The sequence below is a fragment of the Saccopteryx bilineata genome, chromosome 7, assembly GCF_036850765.1.
Source record: "Saccopteryx bilineata isolate mSacBil1 chromosome 7, mSacBil1_pri_phased_curated, whole genome shotgun sequence".
In the NCBI taxonomy this organism is placed as follows: domain Eukaryota; kingdom Metazoa; phylum Chordata; class Mammalia; order Chiroptera; family Emballonuridae; genus Saccopteryx; species Saccopteryx bilineata.
Window position 1 is genome coordinate 46,267,179 of NC_089496.1, and position 22,599 is coordinate 46,289,777.

At 44.8% G+C, this 22,599-nt stretch overlaps 1 protein-coding gene across 2 annotated transcripts in view; it reads right to left on the reverse strand.

The window, feature by feature from the left end:
* Nucleotides 1–564: 564 nt before the first annotated feature.
* Nucleotides 565–22,599, reverse strand: part of CPVL (carboxypeptidase vitellogenic like) — a 120,705-nt gene continuing 98,670 nt past the window's right edge. For both annotated transcript variants that reach the window (XM_066238743.1, XM_066238744.1), the window contains exon 13: nucleotides 565–837. In XM_066238743.1, the coding sequence (XP_066094840.1) occupies nucleotides 733–837 (105 nt within the window). In that variant the 3' untranslated portion in view covers nucleotides 565–732. The remainder of the gene's footprint in view (nucleotides 838–22,599) is intronic.

Here is a 22,599-nt window from a genome sequence, read left to right on the forward strand (position 1 = left end):
GAATTTACAACCCAAATTAAACATGGCTCATAACTAATGTGGCCTGATGCTGTTTGATAAGGGTGTACACTTCAACCAACCAATTTAAAAGAAAGAAAGACAAGGCAAAGACTCAGTCTGTTCTCTACGGTCCTCTGCTTATGGTCAACTGGTACATCGTTACTTTTATATCTGAGATTTCTGTTTCAAAGGACTCCAAGCTACCTACCCTTCATGTTAAGGTTTTCTATATTCCAGCCTCTCCCCACCATTCTTATAACTTCACCCATTCCTTTGGGTGATAATTCAGCTAGTCTTATTCAATAATATTTACCAAACACCTGCATATGTATGATCTAACAAAATTCTATTATCTATAGAATAAGACACTGTTACAACTCTATTCATTTATTGCACATACCCTTAGAAGAAATTTAAAATTCCCAACATCCCATTAAACCAAATCCATCTGATTCGGCCATCTCAGAATCCATTCTTTCCACCTTTTAAGTTAAAAGACGTAACTCTCACTCATGCACGGCATCTTCTTAAAGTTAATTTTGTAATGAATTATCTCTCCCCCAAAAAACAGGACCTCACTTGTAATTTCAAGGGTAATTTTTTATTGATGAGAAATATTTTGCCGATCAAAAAAGATAGTTTTCTTATTTATATGGCATTTTTCATTTTGAATATTTTCTTTTTCAAAGATCCAAACCCCTGACGTTCTCTTTGAGAAAAGTAGCTTCCCCGTCAGTAAGGATCCCATCCTTTGTCATAAATGAACCGATTTATCATGTCGAAAGACCTCAGAGGCTGGTCGTAGGGTAAAATGTGTCCTCCACCTCGAACAATGACCTTAAAGAAGAAAAACAACAACAACAAAAAAATTGACATATTGAGAAATGAATATTCTAAATACACAGAAAGTTTTAATCCAGATTATTCTGAAAGCTCACATGAATACAGAACACATTCTATCAATCCATGCCTTTGGATAGGCCAATGTCTTGCTTCTGGAGCTTTAATAATACGTACTTTAAGGTGGGAAAGTTTTTATGAAGTTGTGTAGTTCTTTAATTTTAACAAAGTTTGGTTCATCATCAACTTGTATAAAACTGGAAAATTCCTCTTGTCTTCTTCCTCTCGGAAGGAGCTAACACTGTGCTGTGATTCTTACCTGGTTAAGCCCCTAAGGTGGGAGGTGGGGAGACCTACCCAGGTCAGCTCTGCCTGCAACTGGGAGGAAGAATTGACCCCATTGCTGCTCTTCAATTAGCTGGTCCCTTGGTCCTCACACCCACCTGTGCCTTCACCAGTAGCCTTTACCATTGATAAAAAGGGATATTGTGATTATCAAAACACTAAAATAACAACAAACAAGCAAAAATATCCTTGCCACCTGAAATTCTAAAAGTCCCCTTCTCTGACCAGCATAGAGTTAGAACATTCTTTTCCCCAACACTTGATTAGGAAAAAATTTCAAACATACAGAAAATTTGAAAGATTTTAATGTACGCGCCATTTAGACTCTCTCATTCATTAACACCCACTTGATTCATTTTCTCCCATATGGATCCCACTATTTATGTATTAATCTGTCTTATATTTTTGACACATTTCAAAGTCAAATAGAGCTATCCGCACACTTCCTCTCAGATGATATACAAAATTAACGCACCATGATGCGCACTAGCCTTAAGCGTAGACTCACCAAGTTTGAATAATAATGGACAACTGGTCCCCTCTCATGATTTATACAACACTCTTAAAACATCAAGTAGAGGTGAGTTCAGACTCACACATGGACCTACAAGGGTCCACCCTTGTGCCAGGCTCCCTCCTGACCAAAAGGGAACCAGTCTACACTCAGAAAGCCTCCAGTTTCAGCTAAGGTCTCAAGTAGGGGACCAAGGAGGCCTTCCTGATTCAATCCCAAAAGACAAAGAACTGACGCTGAGCCCTGGGAGGCCACATGCCGGAGGGATCCACACGGCCCGTGAGAGAACGGACGGAGGTTACCAGTGGACGAGGTGAGTAAACGCATGCAGTACGAGGATCCCATTCAGTAACTTCTAGCTGCCGAGTCACAACCAGCAATTAAAAATCACTTTGACGGCCCTGGCCAGTTGGCTCAGTGGTAGAGCGTCAGCCTGGCATGCAGAAGTCCCAGGTTCGATTCCCGGCCAGGGCACACAGGAGAAGCGCCCATCTGCCTCTCCACCCCTTCCCCTCTCCTTCCTCTCTGTCTCTCTCTTCCCCTCCCGCAGCGAAGCTCCATTGGAGCAAAGATGGCCCGGACGCTGGGGATGGCTCCTTGGCCTCTGCCCCAGGTGCTGGAGTGGCTCTGGTCACAACAGAGCGACACCCCGGAGGGGCAGAGCATCGCCCCCTGGTGGGCAGAGCGTCGTGCCTGGTGGGCGTGCCAGGTGGATCCCGGTCGGGCGCATGCGGGAGTCTGTCTGACTGTCTCTCCCCGTTTCCAGCTTCAGAAAAAATACAAAAAAAAAAATCACTTTGACAAGGCCCTTCATAAGGGGCTTGGTTCATTTTACCTGCTTCAGCCTGAAGGGAACTGAGACAGAAGAAACATAAAAGACAAATGCATTACATAGTGTATTTATTATATTACCCTCCCAAGACCCACCATCGTCCATCCGACCTCACTGTGAGGTAAGTGGGGTCAACGTGATTAGATGGCTTTTCCTCTGCGGCACAGCTACTCAAGTTGTGCACAAACTCAGAGAGCACACTCCCATCAGCGTCAATGTGCCGTGTAGGAGCTAGTAAGATGGCTTGTCCAAGTCACAAAATTGTTACGTGAGCTAGAACCCTGGCTTCTGAGACAAGCACCCATGTTTTTAATCAAATCATCGTACTTGGACAATAATTACTTACTCTTGAACGGAACTTTACAGCTTGGTCACAGAACATTCCACCCCCCCTCTCAGCAGCCCTCTGAGGTAGGGACAGGATGTAGACCACCAGGGCAGATGCGAGATTGCACTTACTCCTCCTCAACAATTGGAAACATCTGCCTTATGCTATACTCCATCGAAGGTCACCTGTGCCCTGTCACGACGACAGGGGAGCCCATCCACCATTTGTGTTTGGGCTTACATCTGGAAACCCGTGTCCTGCTTTTTGCCGTGGACTGAAAGTAAACAGATGTGCAGCGAGAGCTCCTGCAATGGATCTGAGGGAAAGCGGCTGCTGCCCCCACACTCCCAGGCTAGCATCCCCTTCTTGTAAATTCCCATCCAAATCTCTGGGCTTGGCATGAATCTGACGAGTGATTTTTATGCAACTTCAGCTCAGCTGAGGACACTTAACGAAGTCATGTTTGTGACAAAACCCAGCTGCTTCGACTGGAAATGAGTTTGGCAGCAATGGTCCAGAACAGCCATAAACTGAATACCCAAGAACTAAGGTCATCCCTGTCTCCAGGACCAGCACTGCAGCCCTTGGGGGGCTAGCCTCATGTATCATGGCCTGGGCTGGGGGGGGGGGATCAGAGCAGGAGTGTGACTACAGGCACTGCCAGCTGTGTGACCTTGGGCAAGTAACTTCCCCGCTCTAAGCCTCAGTTTCCTTAACTTCCGATAGGGAAAGAAGTATTACCACTGGGAATAGTTGTGAATTGTGTGAGAGATGAATAGAATAATGTTCCCGGAACACTTAGCACAATATCTGGCCTGGGAGGATATCAAGAAATGTTAGCCATTGTCATTATTCTTCTAACAATCATCCTAATTCAAAATCCAGCCTCGAAATGCTTGTATCCCTTACTCTTGAATGTTGTGTTCTCACATCAGCATCCAAAACCTTGGTTTAAAGAACTTGTTTAAAACTTGAACATGCATAAAACTACCTGGGCTTGTTAAAATAGACTGCTGGGCCCTAGCCCCCATAGACGGTCCCATTCTGAAGATCTGAGACAAGGTCTAAGACTGCATTTTCCAACAGGTCGAAGGGGATGTTCACTCTGCTGGTCCAAAGATTACTCTTTGACAGCTACTGTTTAGAAGAACCGTTTTTCTATTCTGTGACCAATCAGGCAATTCTCTGTTTACTTGGAGGGAGGATACAAATAGAAATCTGTTTCACACTTACTCATGACTCCACCTTAACCGTATTTCTTCCTGGTCATATGCTTTCTTGGTATTCACACACACACACGCACATGCACACGCACGCCTTCTTTGTCTGTGATAATCATGTGGTCTAGAAGAGATGACATGGTTGGGTGTTACAATTCTTACTCTCAGTGACCTGTGTGAGCCCTGGTCAAACGCCGAGCTGCCATAGGTAATGACCACATGCCGTCAGAAATGGAATCAGTGACATCGGAAAGGAAAGATCATTTCAGAACAAAGTCTCTGTCACTTGCCACAAATTCTCTGAGTGTGTTCCCCAGCAGATTCGCATGCAGCATTTTGCCGACTTCAACCTCAAAAAATAAGCTGATGAGTGCTGAAAAGTAAACCCCTCTGTTGTTACAGCCGCATGCTCACCACGCGCAAATCAAGGACGCAGATCACGCCACGCCACCGCCTCCAGAGGAGCGCCACGCAAGGTGACAGGGCTGTGATTACAAATTTAAATGTGACAGGATTCATCGCAGGGCTCCCCGGATAAAAACGGCCTCATGACCAGAAACTGTATATTTGGGCTATTTCTACACTAGAGCCAGAACCCCTAGATTCGTGTGTTCCCAATGTCCCAGGGAGGTCACAGATGTGTCGTGGATTTTGAAAGGGCTACATAAAACACGTGAAAGCGTCAGGTCACTTTGTGTTGTACAATTGTCCCTGGAGCTTTTAGAAGCATGGACCTGGCAGTAAAGGTTCCCCACCTGTGCCTTTTTAGAAAACAGAATACAGCGGGAAATTCACAATGGGCAGGTGGATGTGCGTGTGTTGGGGGGGTCGCATGGGGGTGTTGGAGGAGCCAATCACTGGTCAGATCATGGAGTGTGGGTGAGGGGAGAGAAGCATGGCAGACAGAGGGAACTGCATACACAGACATAAGCGTGGAACACACGGTTCAAGCCCGTGCCTTAACCTGCAAACATTTCTATTTATGAAGGGATGGGGGAAGCAGAGGGCCGTGAACAAGTAAGCCCATATGACATGCTACTGAGATGCGTGGACCTCAGCCTAAAGGGTGTGTGTGTGTGTGTGTGTGTGTGTCTATTAAAATACACACGACAGAACATAAAATGACCACTCTGTTTCACAGTGACCAATCCAATAGCATTTAGCACACGCAACGCTGTGCGGCCACCACCACTATCTAGTTACACAACGTCTCCATCATCTCAGGAAATCCTGCACCCGTTAGCCGTCACTCCCCACTCTCCTCTCCCTGCCAGTCTCCGGCAGTCGCTAATCTGCTTTCTGTCTCTAGGGGTTCACCTACTCCAAATCCATCCTCAAGGGTTAGACACGGTCAGGGGAATGATATGCTCTCCTCTGCGTTATTGAAAGATGACTTAAAATGTGCCGAGTCACTGATTTGAAAGGGAATATGGTCCCGGGGCAAATTAGGAGACGAGCTGTTCAGGTGAGAGATGGTGTAGGATCACAGAGCAGATCAGGAGAAGGGGGAGGAGAAGAGGGATGTTGGGGTGGAAGCAGTGAAATGAGTGATTAATTAGATGTTAAGCCTAAGTGAAAGCACCCCCCTAAAACACACACATCTTCCCCATTTCAGGCTTCTGACACGGGCACTTTGCAAGGAGCGGTGTTATTAACCGAGAAAGGAGCAGAGAGGCACGTGGGGGAGGCAGGCGGAAGGATGGGTTCGAGTCCTCGTTTGCCACGACAGAAAGACAAAGGCACAAGGGAATCTCGTTTGTTATTGTTTCGGGTTGACGCTACATTCTTTTATTATTCTCATTCCATTCCACATTTATAAAATCTTACCTTTGAGCTTTCAGAAACTACCCATATGTAGAAATAAAGTAAATATACATTCAACTAGATAATAAACTAAAAAGAAAAGGTACTGGGAAGAAGCATAAAAAAAACAAGCCAACGCTTGTTAGCAGCATCTCTTAACACAGAATGGGGCGAGTCACTTTCCAAAAAAAAAAACAAAAAAGCAAAAATCAAAGTTCTCAGTTGCTGTGGCCATGACTGGAGATTTACAGCTGCATGCTGGCACTGTAGCAAACGGCTACTGACCAGGAAGAGTCATGGAGCCACTGGCCTACCTGTAGCCATTGAAGTGGTATCCGTTCTTAGAGCAGTCAGTGCATACTTTGGTACAAAGCGCTTCCTAGAGGCATCATCTTACTTTAATCAGTTGCAGCGATATTGTAATACAGGGTTTCCACTGCTGGCTAGGACACAATGGCAGGTGTCTAACTCACCCACTCCGTAGAAAGTGGGACTCGGCCTGGTGCCGAACAGCAGGAACCCGGGATTCAGCAGTCTGGGTTTAAGCCCAGCTCTGTGACTTCGACACAGTGACTTACTGCCTCCATGTTCTCATCTGCAGAATGGAGTTAAAATCTGGGTGACCGGTTGTCCCAATTTACCTAGGACTGAGGGGCTTCTGGGAACATAGAAATTTCAGTGCTAAAAACTGAAAAAAACAAACAAACAAACAAAAACACAAGGTAATCCAGGATGATTGGTCACTCCGAATATTTAACATTTTGTGAGGATTCAAAAAGATAACTCATATAAAATGTTACACGGCATTCAGTCCACAGATACGTATTAAGCTTGAACCATGTGCCCTACAGGTAAATACTGAGCACCCAAGCAATGGTCATCATACTATCAAAGGAATAGTATAAAGAATATTTTTCCCTTTTAGAGTGGAAGAAGCACATAAGTTACAATGTTTATAAATATAAAATTCATTACCACACTTTTCCCAGAAAGAAACGATTATCATATATTCTTCAGGAGGGGGACTGTTTCTTTCCCAGGCTTCTTTTATTTTCATGTGATGAGTCCTTCCTTCCCACGAGAAAGGTCCCAATTAAAAGTAAGAAAGCAGCTTGACGAGGAGCTCCCACCGCTGTCACTATGCTTGCTTGACTGAACTGCCGAGAGTGAGTTTTACCCCTTGCGCCTGCCCACACCACGATCCACCCCGTTCTTTCCCTGCACCCTCTTTCACCACATGCCAGGCCAAACACCCTTTTCTCCCCACACGGAAATGTCAAGCAAGCAAGACCTTACTTGTCTTAGCAGAATGAGAGAAAGCTGCTCTGTCCTGTCTCCCTCTTAAGAAGCCACTTTACAACAAAAGGACTTGATGCCATTAAAAAGTCATCGCAACTTCACTTCCTCCGTGTCGTTTTATATTTGACATCCAGAAGAGGATAGGAAGCACAATAAAGTTCAATTAATTACTCTGACTCCATATCTAGCTTTTTGATCTATATTTGAAGTTTTCTTTTGGAGGACGGGATGAGTGGGGCGGGGGAGGGCCGAGGTTACAGTGGCAAATACTTTTCAACCAGGAGTGTTGTGAGGACTTCGGTCCTGACTTATCCACTTGTCTGCTGGGTAACATGGAAACAAGAGCCAGCCAACCCGCTAATATTTTGTTTCCTGCAAACAGCAACGCAGGACGGCTTCCGCAGGCTGGGCTGGGGCTCTGACACTTGTGTGCATGTCTGCCCCGCGCCACAGGCAAGTGATGTCGTGTGGAGCACTACAACTCAGCCCAGGTGGAAGTCGTCCCCCCATGGAAACTGACAAACACTAGAGGTCAGCGTCCCTCAGCCCCGTTCACCCGCCCTCCCGACCCCGTTCACCTTCAGACCACTGGTTCTCTGACATTTTGGCTCTCTTGGGGGAAGATGAAGCATTTGGATATTCTTTCTCAGAAGAAATCAAAGAAACATCCATCCAAAGGGGTAAGTTATAGGGTCTAGAACTTCTCTGAACCCTTGGCTCACTAAGTCAGAGGGGCCAGGTTTCAAATATCTGCAGAAAGACGTGAAGGTCTTGGAACCTGGGTCCATCCAATCCTGTGTCCCCACTTCGTTCTAATATAATTGGCAATCGTCATTTCTAGACCACAACTCTACATTCACGGGAACTTTCTGCTGGTGTCAGAGCCCTGAGACACTCCAGAGCTGGTCTATTTGGGACAACTGACCAGACGAGATCTCTAGATTTAACAATGTTCCTGAAGCCACAGCCTAAGGGGACCCCAGATTGGCAAATGTCCCCAGGTTCCAGAAATTTAGGGATATAGAACTTTTTCATGATGCCATTTGTTGAACACAAAGCACATAGTTTTTACTACCAAAGCAAAAACAGGGCCAATGGTGACAGGGTGACAATCTTAACATTATTTGTTTCATCTCACTGCCATGTCTCTTCCCCACTCCACATTCCATCTTGTTAACTCCTTGGCTTGGTTTAACATTCCCACATGCAATAATGTGAATCTGGTTATACTTCCAATTAAACAACAAAGAAGTTGCTGTTTAAAAAGCAAGCCCAATCCCCTCTTTGTACCTCAAATGGTATTAATTTTAAAGCCCATCTTCCATATGTGGATAATACTTTAAATGTTAAACTTCTTAGTATTTATTGACTTCCCATATGAAATGGTTCTCTGTTAAATTTCAATAGATTATTAAAAACCATTCAACGGCTAAGAGAAAATTAGGCATTATTGCCTAGCTGTTACACAACAGTAAATAGATCTGCTATCCAATTTATATTTTAAATAATACAATAAATTAGCTCCCTGAGTATTAGCTAAGTTCATATTTGGGTAGCTTAATTTAGAAGCTTTCTTCTTATGCTAATAAGTCTTCTATAATGAAAAAGGACCACATGAACGAGGAGGACTTTTGGCAAATAATCAGAGTAAATGTGGGAGTTGCTATTGTTTATTATTTCCTTTGTTTTCAGGAAGCAAGCTGTGTCCTTTTTTTAAGAGAAGGAAAATGATCCAAATACCAAGAATTCAATTTTGAAAAAGGAGAGGATACTCTAGTCCACCCCTGAGATAATGAAACTTTTACAACACCTTCCATAAATTGCCTTCCCAGAAATATTTTCCCATTCCTCTCATGTGACACAGAAAGGAAATAGTCTTGAGCTGACATAAACAATGCATCCTTTAGTTTGCAGGGAATTGTTCTGAACTTTTCATTATCTCCGCATGCCTCGTCTATTTCCTAGAAGACACTGTGGTGTGTAGAATCGGCAGGTGACAGTAGCATTCCTTGAGAACTGTGGTAATAAAGTGCATGCACACACATACACACACACACACACACAGAGGCACACACAAGAGAGAAGGGTGTAGGCAGGAGGCACGAGCCAGTTTAATTTTAATTTTAATTTGCTGACATTTACTGAGCGCCAGAGCTGTGCTAAGGGGTTTGCTACACAGAGGACCATGTGTTATTCCTGCCCCCATGCAGCTCAGTGTGAAACAGGGGAGGAGGGCAACCGAAGAGTTCAAAGAAGCCCCAGTGTGGTACATGCATCGGGAAAGGTACACAGAGAGACGGAGAGAAGGAGGGACCCAGGTGTGGTACACGCATTGGGAAAGGTACACAGAGCGATGGAGAGAAGGAGGGACCCCACTGAGGTACACACATCAGGAAAGGTACACAGGGAGACGGAGAGAAGGAGGGACCCCACTGAGGTACACACATCAGGAAAGGTACACAGGGAGACGGAGAGAAGGAGGGACCCCACTGAGGTACACACATCAGGAAAGGTACACAGAGAGATGGAGAGAAGGAGGGACCCCAGGGTGGTACACGCATTGGGAAAGGTACACAGAAAGACGGAGAGAAGGAGGGACCCCAGGGTGGTACATGCATCGGGAAAGGTACACAGAGAGACGGAGAGAAGGAGGGACCCTGGTGAGGTACACACATCGTGAAAGGTACACAGAGAGATGGAGAGAAGGAGGGACCCTGGTGAGGTACACACATCATGAAAGGTACACAGAGAGATGGAGAGAAGGAGGGACCCTGGTGAGGTACACACATCGTGAAAGGTACACAGAGAGATGGAGAGAAGGAGGGACCCTGGTGAGGTACACACATCGTGAAAGGTACACAGAGAGATGGAGAGAAGGAGGGACCCTGGTGAGGTACACACATCGTGAAAGGTACACAGAGAGATGGAGAGAAGGAGGGACCCCAGTGCGGTGCATGCATCGGGAAAGGTACACAGGGAGACGGAGAGAAGGAGGGACCCTGGTGAGGTACACACATCAGGAAAGGTACACAGGGAGACGGAGAGAAGGAGGGATCCCCACTGAGGTACACACATCAGGAAAGGTACACAGGGAGACGGAGAGAAGGAGGGACCCCACTGAGGTACACACATCAGGAAAGGTACACAGAGCAATGGAGAGAAGGACGGACTCCGGGAGGAGGGCTTCCTACAGGTGATGCTGGAGCTCAGCTTTGAAAAGCAAATGGAGGTTTCCCCAGCAGGCAGTCAGGCAGTCTGCAGTCGGAGGAATAGAAAGGGCCTTACGAGGAATTGGGAGGGCATCCCATGGAAACCACTGGCTCACAAAACGGCAGGTGTGTTTGGGAAATGATAAGGTGTTTTGTTTTCTAATTGGGAAAAGGGGAGAGCGAGAGTTCACAGTGGGGAAAGAAGCTGAGGCCAGATGAAACGTCTTCACTGTTCTAGAAGAGTTTGGGATTTTTTCTGCAGGGAGCAGAGGGTCAGTGAGAGGCTTCAAACAAGGGAAGAACACGACCAGACTTGCATTTTGGTAAAAGCATGAGAGGAGGGTAGATTGGATTGGGGGGGGGGGGGGACTAGTGAAGACCAGCGAAGGAGGCTCTTATAAAAGGCAACAAACAAACAAACAAAAACAACTTAAATAACAACAACTGAAAACATATTTAGAGTGCTCCTGAGTAGCAGCTTTTAAAACTTGTGCCTTCTCTTAAAACACCGTAGGGAAAAACTCTTTTACTGTAGCATTTATTATGTGGGGTAGCCACCATTTTTTTTTCAGTGTCTCTAAAATGCTGTACTTATTTTTTTATTGGTTTGTATAAAATCAGTGTTTGTTCTTTGTAAGTAATTCTTTGTGGTTTCTGTATCGAGCGCTAGGAAATAAATAAAGTCATGGTAGTGAAAAGGATATTATAAAGCAGATGTAAGCAATGCTGGCTAAGGAAATGGCTGAGTAATATTTGCCAATGACATTTAATTTTTTATGAATTTTCTGGGTAAGACTCACGGCAAAGCGATCGCTAAATAATTTCCTTTTTGTTTCAGTGGAAAGTAATGGAAGTGCGGGGACTGCGCTGTGTTGGAAGACGACTCAGGTTCTTCTCCCGAATGGTCTAGAACTTGCCCGCACAGCCTCGACATAAGTTGAAATCTGTCTAGTTGATTTAGTTGCTTCTTCTACTGAGCCACCGTGAGTGAGCTGATGTAAAAAGGTGTTGAAGGAATGAATACGTTGCCGATTTTATTTTTTGAGCTGGATAGTCTGGGAGCCAACCTTATCACATGACATCCTGAAAGAAAATGTAACAACACAACCAAAACAGCACCAACACTTGGACTTGACATGTTCACTCCACCCTGTCACACCCTGTCACTATGCGTGGACACTAGTCTTTCAATCTGATGGTAGCTTAGCCAGAGAAGAAGATGGGAAGGACAGCAAGAGAAAAAGAAGGCAAACCATGAATGTTCCACGTGGGCAACGTTCCTTCAACATAACACACTCAGAGGAAAACTGACGAGAGACAAGTCCCAGAGTGGGTGGTACAGTGGTATAACCAGAATTCGTATACATTACTGGCAAGAATACATCGATTTGGAAAACAGTTTGGCATTATCTAATTAAACTGAAGAGGCTCAAAACCTGTGAACTCATCAGTTCCACCTCTAGGCATTATTCTTAGAGAAACTCTTACACACAGGCACAAGGAGACATGCATAAGAATATTCAGAGCAGCAATGTTTGTAGTAATGAAAAACTGAAAACAGCCCTAACAACCAGCAGCAATGGAACAGATAGATAATACGATCACATGATGGAATACTATGCAGTGATGAAAAAGGATGGAGCACAACTGAATATGCCAACATGGACAAATGTCACAAAGCACTGAATAGCCAGAGGATGTTCTTGCACAATATATACAGACTAATCCCTTTCTCTAAAATTAAACATGATAAGTAAAATATTGTTTATGGGGATGTAGATATGTAGTAAAACTCTTAATTTTTAAAAAGAGGAGTATGATAAAAAAAAATCTAGGACGATGAGGGAAGCGGATGGGATTGCAGAAGGCAGACTCATGGTACTGTGGCATTTCTTAAACTAGCTGGTAAGTATAGTTCATTTAGCATTGTTTATTTTATCTTATGCAAATATTGTACATATTTTTGGGATATTATTCAATTTTTAATTTAGAAAAAGAAAAGAAAAACCATCTATTCATGCTGCAAAACTCACAAAACTAAATCTTTAAGAAATTCCACGTGTTCTCTGCTGCTTTTTTGTTTGTTTTTTTATTCTGTCCAAAAGAGAGATGATGAGATGGGCTATATATGTCTAAATACAATAGGTGAGGAGGCTACAGAGAAGCAAGTAAGCGGAAATGAAGGAGGGCATGTCCTCCCTTATGCAAAGCAGCTCTGAGAAGACAGAGCTGGTGCTCAAATCCAAACCTTGGGACTCCGGTTGCTGCGTAAAAAGTAAATATTAGGAACAAAAACAAACACCCACATCTCCATGCTGGACGGCAGAAGAGCAAGTTGCCAAATAGTTGAGTTTTGGGTGGGGTTTTTTTCCTGGATTTTTTTTTTTTACTCTCTAAATCTAAACTCCCATATTCTTCTTCCCTGTTTCCATATGTTAGAAATGAAGTACAAATAGAAAAACAACCACAGAGAGGCTGGGTGCTTCATTTATTGTCAACAGGGCTGGTTCAGATTACAGATTACTGCTCAACGAGAAGGCGCTCAATGCTTTAGAAACAGCTCATCACTCAATTCAGCCCCTTTTATATACTATTATTAGACTGCCATGTAACAGAATGTGGAACACCTCCCCGCCCTCTCTACCTCTTCTACCTCTCACCCAGAGTGTCCTTCTTACTGGGCAGCTAAAACTGGATACAATGACAATGGTTCCAGGCCTTTCTGATACATATTATTCAGCCCATTTCATCATCTGGGTCCCTAAAATACAGTATTTATCAAGGATCCTCTTAGACTGGGGAAGAGCTTCTTGCCCTGTGAAAACATATTAATGCTACATGTCAATAGGAATACATATTAGACGCCTACCAGGTGCCAAGTAGAGTGTCAAGTAAGGTATAAGCATGATTTCCATTGACCCCAGTAATTCATCATTCCATGAGAGAGGGAGCTATGAATATTACTCTCACTTCACAGATGAGGAATCTCTTGGAAAGATTCAGTCAGTAACTTGCCCAAAGCCACACAACTAGTAAGTGGTGTACCAGGAATCGAACCCGGGTCTGATATAGTCTCCAGTCTCTTAATCCCTATGCTACATTGTCGCTGGCATATGGTGAGAGTAGAAGTAGTCAGAATTGGCAAGGTGATAAACTAGAAATAAAATTCAAGTCTACTTGATAGCTAAGTTCATTAACTTCTCCATCTGGAGTCACCAAAGGTGGTCTGTAGTTTCGGTTGGGGAAGATCTATAAATTATTTTTAACAATTCAATTAGCCTAACACATGGGTTCTTTCTTGGTCTTTCTTGTACCATGGCCCCCTATGACTGTTGTCTAGTGCAGCCTAGAGACACCTCTCAGAGAAATGTTCTTAAATATACTACATATATTTAAATATATGTAAATAAAATAGATCACATGTGAAGGCATTACATTGAAAGTATCAAATAGAGTAAAAAGCCAAAGTATTTCTATATAAACACATTCAATATGAGCAAGTGGTCATGGCCATCAACGTGGATGCAAGGTATTTGGAACAGTGTATGTATTTGGTAAGAAAATATTTCTGCTTTCTATTGGTGACAAAGTCAAAGGCACTGCCAATGCCGCTGTGGTTTGTCGCCTACGCTCATAATGGCAGGAAATGCTAAATTTTATAATTCATAATGGAAGGAAATGCTGTTTTGGTTAGAGGTTAGTAAAAATAAAGCTGCCATTTTATTTTCCTTCTGAGTTCACTGACCCCTTGAATCCGAACCCCAGGTCCAAACCCCAGGTTAAGAACTCTTCTTAAATAACTGGATGATTAGATCACCTCATGGCAGTGCTAAGTTTATGCCCGATACAGCTTCCGTCTAAACTAATGCATGTTCATTTTTACTTTGACATGAAATTAACTGTATCCATTCATTACAGCATCTGATCAACAATTAATATCCAGAAGTAAATAATAAGGAATCAATATCCAGAAACAAGATCACAGTGACTGGCAGACTTCGCCTTTGCTCAGAACCCCTCTGGATGGCGTTTACTGTAGACACTGCTTGATCTAATTGTTTCTTGTTGGAAAGTAACAAAGACACAACTACCTACAGACTTTGCACACAAGTACCACATCATTTCAGCACAAGGCAAAAACTCAGCTGGGAAAAGGAAGCTAATGCTTTGAATAAATAAAAGAGTTTTTCTCTGAGTCTAAATTGCCTCTGGTCTATCAGTATTTTGAGAGAACAGAGGCCACTTGTAAACCTACAATGCATGGCAGGGGCTGAGGTCTAAAACTTAGCGTCAGGTTTTGGCTGAAGATTTCAGAGAACCACAGCCACACCAGTAGACACTGTGGACGAGGAGGCACTTTGCTAAATGTGATGCTTCAGCTCAATGGCTGGTTTGTTAAGAGTAAAACGATGTTCTCAGGTTTCTGATTGGCCTGGAAGTAAGTTAAATGGGTCAGGATTTAGAAAACACCAGATTTGGGCACCAGAATGGAAGTCTGTCCAAACACAAGCCATGCAGGTTTCCTGCAAGAAGAAGGCCATTTTAGTACCAATAGCGGGACAAACACATCACGGTTTAGGTTTCCCCAACACAGATTATTTAGAATTCCCCCCCAACACTAAATACTGATGCTCAGGTACTGGGCCCAGCCCAACAAAGTCAGAATATCTCCTGGGAATCTATATTTGTAAGGGCTGAGACAAGGATTTAGGAAATGTAGTAGATTAATAATGGTCTCAAGTGCTCTGCCGTTCTTCTCGTTAAAATGAATATGGCCTTTCCCTGTGATTTGCTCTGACCCAGAGAATGCAATGGAAATAACATCCCAGGACTTCAGAACCCTGGTCTTGAAAAGACGGGCATCGATAACTTCTCAATTTGGGGACCAGCTGCATGCTATGAAGGCCAGGCCAGGCCACAGCATGGTTAGGGGCCACCCGGAGAGAGCCCTGGCGGGCCGGAGACCACCTCGAATGTCCCAGCTTCGGCTAAACTCTCAGCTGAACGCACCTGCATGTGGGACCTCAGCCTGTGTCCTCTGAACCGGAACAGCCACCCAGCTGAGCCTGCTGTTGTGTGTGTGCCACTACATTTTGGATTTTGGTGTGGTTTATTTCATAATAAACTGGGGGGGGGGGGGAATTTCCTGACAGTGCTGTCCTCTTTTTCTTGAAAGATCTATTGTGCCTATCTCGGAATCTCGACAGGAGTTGAAAAGCAAGGCTGGAGTCGTCTTCCTAATGCATATGGAAGACATAATTACACTGAGAGCTTAGGCAAGAGCTTACATAATGCAAACAGAGGAAGACCAATATCCCATGTGGTCCTAGGCGAACCCCTAGCTCCTGATCAGCTATCAGCTCGTCCGGGGGCTGCCTCGCTGCAGAGAGCAGTGTGATGCCTTCTGGGACAGTCCGCATTTGGTGACTGAGTGGGAGGGGGGATAGAAAAGTGAGCTGGGGAGGGAAAGGCTTGGTCACTCTGACCTGATGTGGGTCACTGATGGAAAATGCCCTCTGCGGAGCTCCCTGCAAGGCTGGCCGAGCTTTGTCAGGCCTGTCTCACCGCGGGGACTCCCACCCTGCCTCGTGCCCAGGCTGCTCCCCACCCCTTCCTTTCACAGGCCTCGATCCCTATGAAGCGCCTTGTATCCCAGACTGGGCCTCCACGCCCGTTTCTGGAGAACCCAACCTGTGGCTGCCACGAGGTCCAGCAGGTTTTACGGGGTGTGGTTTGATTGCTAAGTTCTGCTTGTCTGGCCACAGTCTGATTCCCATAAATGGACAGAAGAAGCTTGCCCGGGTCTAGAAGATGGAGACGAAGAACCCGTGAATCAGGAGTCCCTTCTTTGGGGCAGGGAACAGGGCTGGCGGAGAGACGAAATTCTGTCGAACAGTGTCTGTACCAAAGCCAAAACATTTTCCCAGGGAATTAGCTGCATTTGGTAATCACTGTCTTAAATCTAACAGTCACTCCCCTTCACGTGGCCTGAAATGCTCGTTCCCACTCCACCAGCCACACTGATCGCTCTTTGCTGACTCCAAGTTTGTTAAGGGGAGCAAGGACTTGCTGAAGACCTTCCTGGAGCTGTTATTTCCTTCAGAAATAGTTCATAATGCTCCTAAATCTGTTTAAAATTCTTTAAAAAAAATAAAGATAAAGAATGAATTGTCAGCAGGAAGTCCAAGAAGAGCAGGTGGCCAGCTCCCTGGCGTTCCCGCTGTGGATAATCCGGGGGAACGCTCAAATCCTCAGCTGACCGTCCCTTCCGCTCAGAGCACTTGGTTCGTTTTCTCTCCACAGTTCGGAAGTTGGAGTGACGCTGTCTGTCTGCCCTCCCTCCCTTCTCCACCCTCTCCCTCCTATACGTCCCCCTTTCCTGCAGGGGACGAATTAGTCCACGTGGACTGGATGTGCCAGAGGCCGCCTCACTTCGTGGCACCGCCAGGACCTCACAGCATCTTCTGAGGTCCATGCCTTTTAGAAAAATGATCTTTAGAAAGATCATCAGTGTTGTTAGTACTCCTATTACAATTCTGTATTTCTAAGTGTGGAGTCCAAACTTCCTTGGGTTTGAAATGACAAGCCAGTGATGTAAGGACAGAATGTTCAATGGCATTTCAGCTTAACAATAACCCACAACCTTCAGACCAACTTCAATGGCATCTCAAATGCCATGACAACATTGAAAGAGATCGTGACAGCAACTCTGACACTCGGAGAAAAACAGAGAAAGACCCCAAAAGAAGCAGCAGCAAGGTGGCCTTGACAATGACGGCCATGGTTGTCACCAGCCACGGAGAAAGAGGATCAGACCTCTGATTACCACTGTAACACTAGTAAGTCAATATATCTATCTACACACATATGCATATACATATATAGACACATACACTTACATCCTATACATACACATCGGACATGTATGCATACACACATCAGAGGCAATATCGGTAGAGGTGTGTTTATATATATATATATATACACACACACACACACACACACACACACACACACATATGCACATATGGCAGGTGTGCATATATATCTATACCTATAAACATATACTAGTCTATATTTCTTGCTAACCAAGCCCCTCTGGGCATTAATGAAAAGTAGCTATTACAGTTATTTCTCAAAAGCCATCTCAGAGATAACTCAGTCCAAACCTGACATTTTACAAATGAACAATCTGAGCTCAGAAAAGGCCGCTGACCCAGATGACAGAAGAAGACCGTGACTGATTCTTAGAACGGTACAGCTGGCAGAGGCTTGCTACCCCTAGGCTGGGTCCGGCAAGGGGCCACAAACAACACCCACCCTCCGCCTGGTCTCCGAAGGAGGCTTGGCTCCCCCGGGCATTGGTGACAGGAATACAAGGGGACACTGGTTCCCTCTCTCAAGCACCCTGTTGCTCCCCGGGACAGCTGGTGTCCCTTTAAGTGGACATTTTAAGCAACCATCCAAGGACAAGTCTACTTTGGTTTTGATTCTTAAATTAAGAGCTGTGGGGTTTGGCAGGGAGCGAGGTTTCTTTTTTGGCAGACACATACACACACTTCTGTGTTGTGTGTCTCATGCTGAAAAGCAAGTCCGTGGCTAAGGTCCGTTGTTTTCATTATCAGACGCTTGACATTTGGACAGTGTCCGCAGTTCAAGCCTCACAGAGAATGCCTTTGTTACCCCCCCCCCCAGCTCGTCTCCCTCTTTCTTTCTGCCCTGGGCCCCACCCGCCACCCCCGTCCTCCGTCCTCCGCTGAGCATTGCGGGGCAGGAGCGCCGCCAACATTTCTAAATCACCTCCCTGAAATGCAGATCCCTCGCCGCGTGGTGAAGCCCTCCCTATCACAAACACATGTGGGCCTTGCTTCTTTTGTTACCCGCTCTTTGGCAGCCAGAAGAGTGCCCTTTCAGCTCTCAACGTGTTTTGCATTCACCAGAAGAGTCAGTGGGCTTCGTGTGACATTCGCTCACAAGTTTCTGAGTGGCGGGGCTGATCCCCTTTGTCGCCTCTGTGGCACACGCAGCCACCACCTGGTCTCCCAAGCTGATGCTCTATGCACAGGGCCAAACAAGACACACGGGGCAATGCCAGGCACTGCAGCGCCCACAGGCTGGGCTGGGGACTCAGTCGTAGGGGGTAGAGGTGGCCATCAAAGGATCTGGAGGACATCTAGCTTGTGCCCAAAGCCATCCTCCGTGTGGAACAGTGCAGCAGATGGGGGACAAGTAATGTGCCCATTGTTCCCTGGTCGTTCAACATTCAAATCTGCCCTGAATGGCCTAAATATTGACATTTCAACTTCCCCTAAGAGTTGCTTTTTCAATCAAACATTTTTCTAGTTCTTGATTTTTTACCATTTCTACTTTTCCTTTTGTTATGCACATTCTTACAAGTGAGCCCAGGTAGTATAATAACAATGATGTTAGCAAATATATACTTACTCTGAGTCGGGTACTGCTCTAAACCTCTTAGCTTATTGAATCCCTTCAACAATCCTATGAGAATGTCAGAGACTGTTGTTCTTAAACAACAGAAATGTGCTGCTGATAGCTCTGGAGCTGACGGCTCCAAGGTCAAGGTGCTGGCCAGTTTGGTTTGTGACGGGAGCTCTTTTTGCTCACACAGCTGCCTTCTTGGTGTGTCTTCACATGGCAGAGAGAGAGAGGGAAGGAGGGAGGGAGGGAGAAAAGGAAGGGAGGGAGAGAGAGAGAGGGAAAGCGAGAGGGAGAAGGAGAGCTCTCTGATGTCTCTTCTTGTATTGGTATTTGGAGATAAGACAGATAAGGAGATAATTAAGGTTAAATGAGGTTACAACTGCAGGGCTCTGACTAGTGTCTTATCTCCAAATACCATTACATTGTAGGTCAGGGCCTTAAGATATGAATTTGTGGAGGCACAATTCAGTCCATAGCAAGTAGGTACTGTTAATATTCTATTTTTTTAGGAGAGGAAATGGGGCACAGAGAGGTAATAAACTTGCCCAAAGTCGTACTGCATTAAGTAGAAGATTCAGAATGCAAGTATGGTGTTGACTCAACAAGAAGAACACTCATGTTTCTAACCACCACATAATACCGTTTCTATATACATATGTATAGATATATGCATGTATGTAAATACACATGCATACAAAGATACATACATGTATATGACCAAATATTGTACACAGTTTGATTCAGTAAACACGATCGTTCCTAAACTAGTCAGTAGTTGAAGTAAACAATTCTCCCCAACAGAAAGATGTTGACAACAAAACAAATTTCTCCTTGTGGGACAAACGATGCCACTTAAGGGTTTTGTGTTGAAGGTCATGATACCCAAAGGGAATAACATGAAGATACACAGAATTTGAACTGGAGGGGATCCTGAGCCAGAACAAGTGAGGACGCCTAGTTAGTTCAGAGCTCTAGCTACTACTAGCTAGGGCAGGGGTCCCCAAACTTCGGCCCGCGGGCCACATGCGGCCCCCTGAGGCCATTTATCCGGCCCCCACCGCACTTCCAGAAGGGGCACCTGTTTCATTGGTGGTCAGTGAGAGGAGCATAGTTCCCATTGAAATCCTGGTCAGTTTGTTGATTTAAATTTACTTGTTCTTTATTTTAAATATTATATTTGTTCCCGTTTTGTTTTTTTACTTAAAAATAAGATATGTGCAGTGTGCATAGGGATTTGTTCATAGTTTTTTTTTTATACTCCGGCCCTCCAATGGTTTGAGGGACAGAGAACTGGCCCCCTGTGTAAAAAGTTTGGGGACCCCTGAGCTAGGGTTTAATAAAGTTCCAGACAACAGAATATCTATGATATCTACGGTGATAAACTTTCTGAATCCAAAGTCTACCGTGACCCACAAGGCCCCACATGATGCTGCCACAGCCAATTCTCCAGCGCTGTCGCCTTTATTTCCCTGTTCTCCACCACACCCAGGCTCACCGGCCCTCGTTCCCTTCCCCGAGTCTTCCCCTCGGCACGTTTAGACCATCTCTGCACGGAAAGTCTCAGCCACGTCTGCACAGGGCGGCCCCTTCCTGGCCCATTGTCTCTCCTCTTCAGAGGGGCTTCGAGGACCCACCATGCAGGGTCTCCCCTGTACCATCTACCACTGACACTCTTTCACATCATTCAGTTCTGTTGTCTGACACCATCTTATTTCACAATGTGTATGTTTACTTATTTCCTGTCTTTATTTCTTTGCTTCTTTGAGGAAAAACTCCTTAATAGAAGGGACTTGATTACCTTCATCCTGCTGGTCTTATAGCAGCCAGACCATCTGGTCAGTGAATGGCAGGATACAGTAAAAAATAAAAGAATATGGACAATATTAAAAAATAATAAAATTTAACAATTTTATTGTTAAACTAATACTTTTCAATTCTAGCAAAGTAACACTGTACTCTAATATATTGCTGGGAGTTAAGTAGAGAGAGAGCCCAGGAGTACTAAGTGTCTTTTTTTTATTGCACCTAAGGAATGCCTAACAAATATCTTTCAGACACATGAAAAAATTAAATAAATACGTTATTTTTTGTTTGTTTTCTGAGTGTCTGTCTTCTATTTAGTGAACATTCCCCATCTTACTGGGAATTAAATATTAGAGCAGGGGTCAGGAACCTATGGCTCACGAGCCAGATGTGGCTCTTTTGATGGCTGCATTTGGCTCACAGACAAATCTTTAATAAAAAAAAAACAGTAACGTTAAAAATATAAAACATTCTCATGTATTACAATCCATTCATTTCCTACCACTCATGTTCATGGTTGTGGGGGGCTGGAGCCAATCACAGCTGTCCTCTGGGACAACACCAAATTTTTATTGGATAATGCGTAACATACACGGGTCGTTGTATGGCTCTCACAGAATTACATTTTAAAATATGTGGCATTCATGGCTCTCTCAGTCAAAAAGGTCCCCGACCCTTGTGTTAGAGGCAATATGCAGACACAGGCAAACAGCCTATGGGGCAAACTGAATAAAGTTTGAATCTCAATCTGTCATTGTAGGATATGGCATTAATTGTTTACCTTCTCAGAGTCTGTTTCCTCATGCAAAATGAAAATGATATCATGTAACGTGCACATAATATCTACAATGTGCATGGCCTGACCTGTGGTGGCGCAGTGGATAAAGCGTCGACCTGGAACGCTGAGGTGGCCGGTTCAAAACCCTGCACTTGCCTGGTCAAGGCACATATGGGAGTTGAAGCTTCCTGCTCCTCCCCCCTTTCTCTCTCTCTCTCTCCTCCTCTTCCTCCTCCTCTCTAAAAATGAATAAATAAAAATAAATTTATGATGCGCCAATCATAATGACTGGCACATATCTAGTGCTCAGGGAGCGAAAGCTATCATTACTGAATATAAATGGGGGTAGATGAGCCCACCCCTAGGACACTTATCTTTTATTTCTGTTATTTTTTGTTCCCTTTTCTCTTTTGTTATTTTGCACACAACGTATTATATCTTTTGATTGATTTCTTAAAATACACTGCTCACAAAAATTAGGGGATATTTCAAAATGAATCTGAAGCGATAAAATATCCCCTAATTTTTGGCCCTGGCCGTTTGGCTCAGTGGTGGAGCATCGGCCTGGCATGCAGGGGTCCCGGGTTCGATTCCCGGCCAGGGCACACAGGAGAGGCGCCCATCTGCTTCTCCACCCCCCCACCCCTTCCTCTCTGTCTCTCTCTTCCCCTCCCGCAGCCGAGGTTCCATTGGAGCAAAGATGGCCCGGGCGCTGGGGATGGCTCCTTAGCCTCTGCCCCAGGCGCTGGAGTGGCTCTGGTCGCAACAGAGCGATGCCCCAGAGGGGCAGAGCATCGCCCCCTGGTGGGCAGAGTGTCGCCCCCAGGTGGGCGTGCCGGGTGGATCCCGGTCAGGCGCATGCGGGCGTCTGTCTGACTGTCTCTCCCCGTTTCCAGCTTCAGATAAATACACACACACACACACACACACACACACACAAAATCCCCTAATTTTTGTGAGCACTGTAGTTGCTGTAGATCAGAACTGCTGAAACATGTGACATTAAACGGCCAACAAGGGGAAAATTGTTAAGAAAATTAATTCTATCAATTCAATGGATATTACTTCAAGATCAGGAAGAATGTATACTGTGACTTTGAAAATATGTATATATAATGTTAAAAAAAAACAACAGAGCACCACGTGCCACATCTGATCTTGGCAGAGAAACCTGTTGCTCTCAATCACC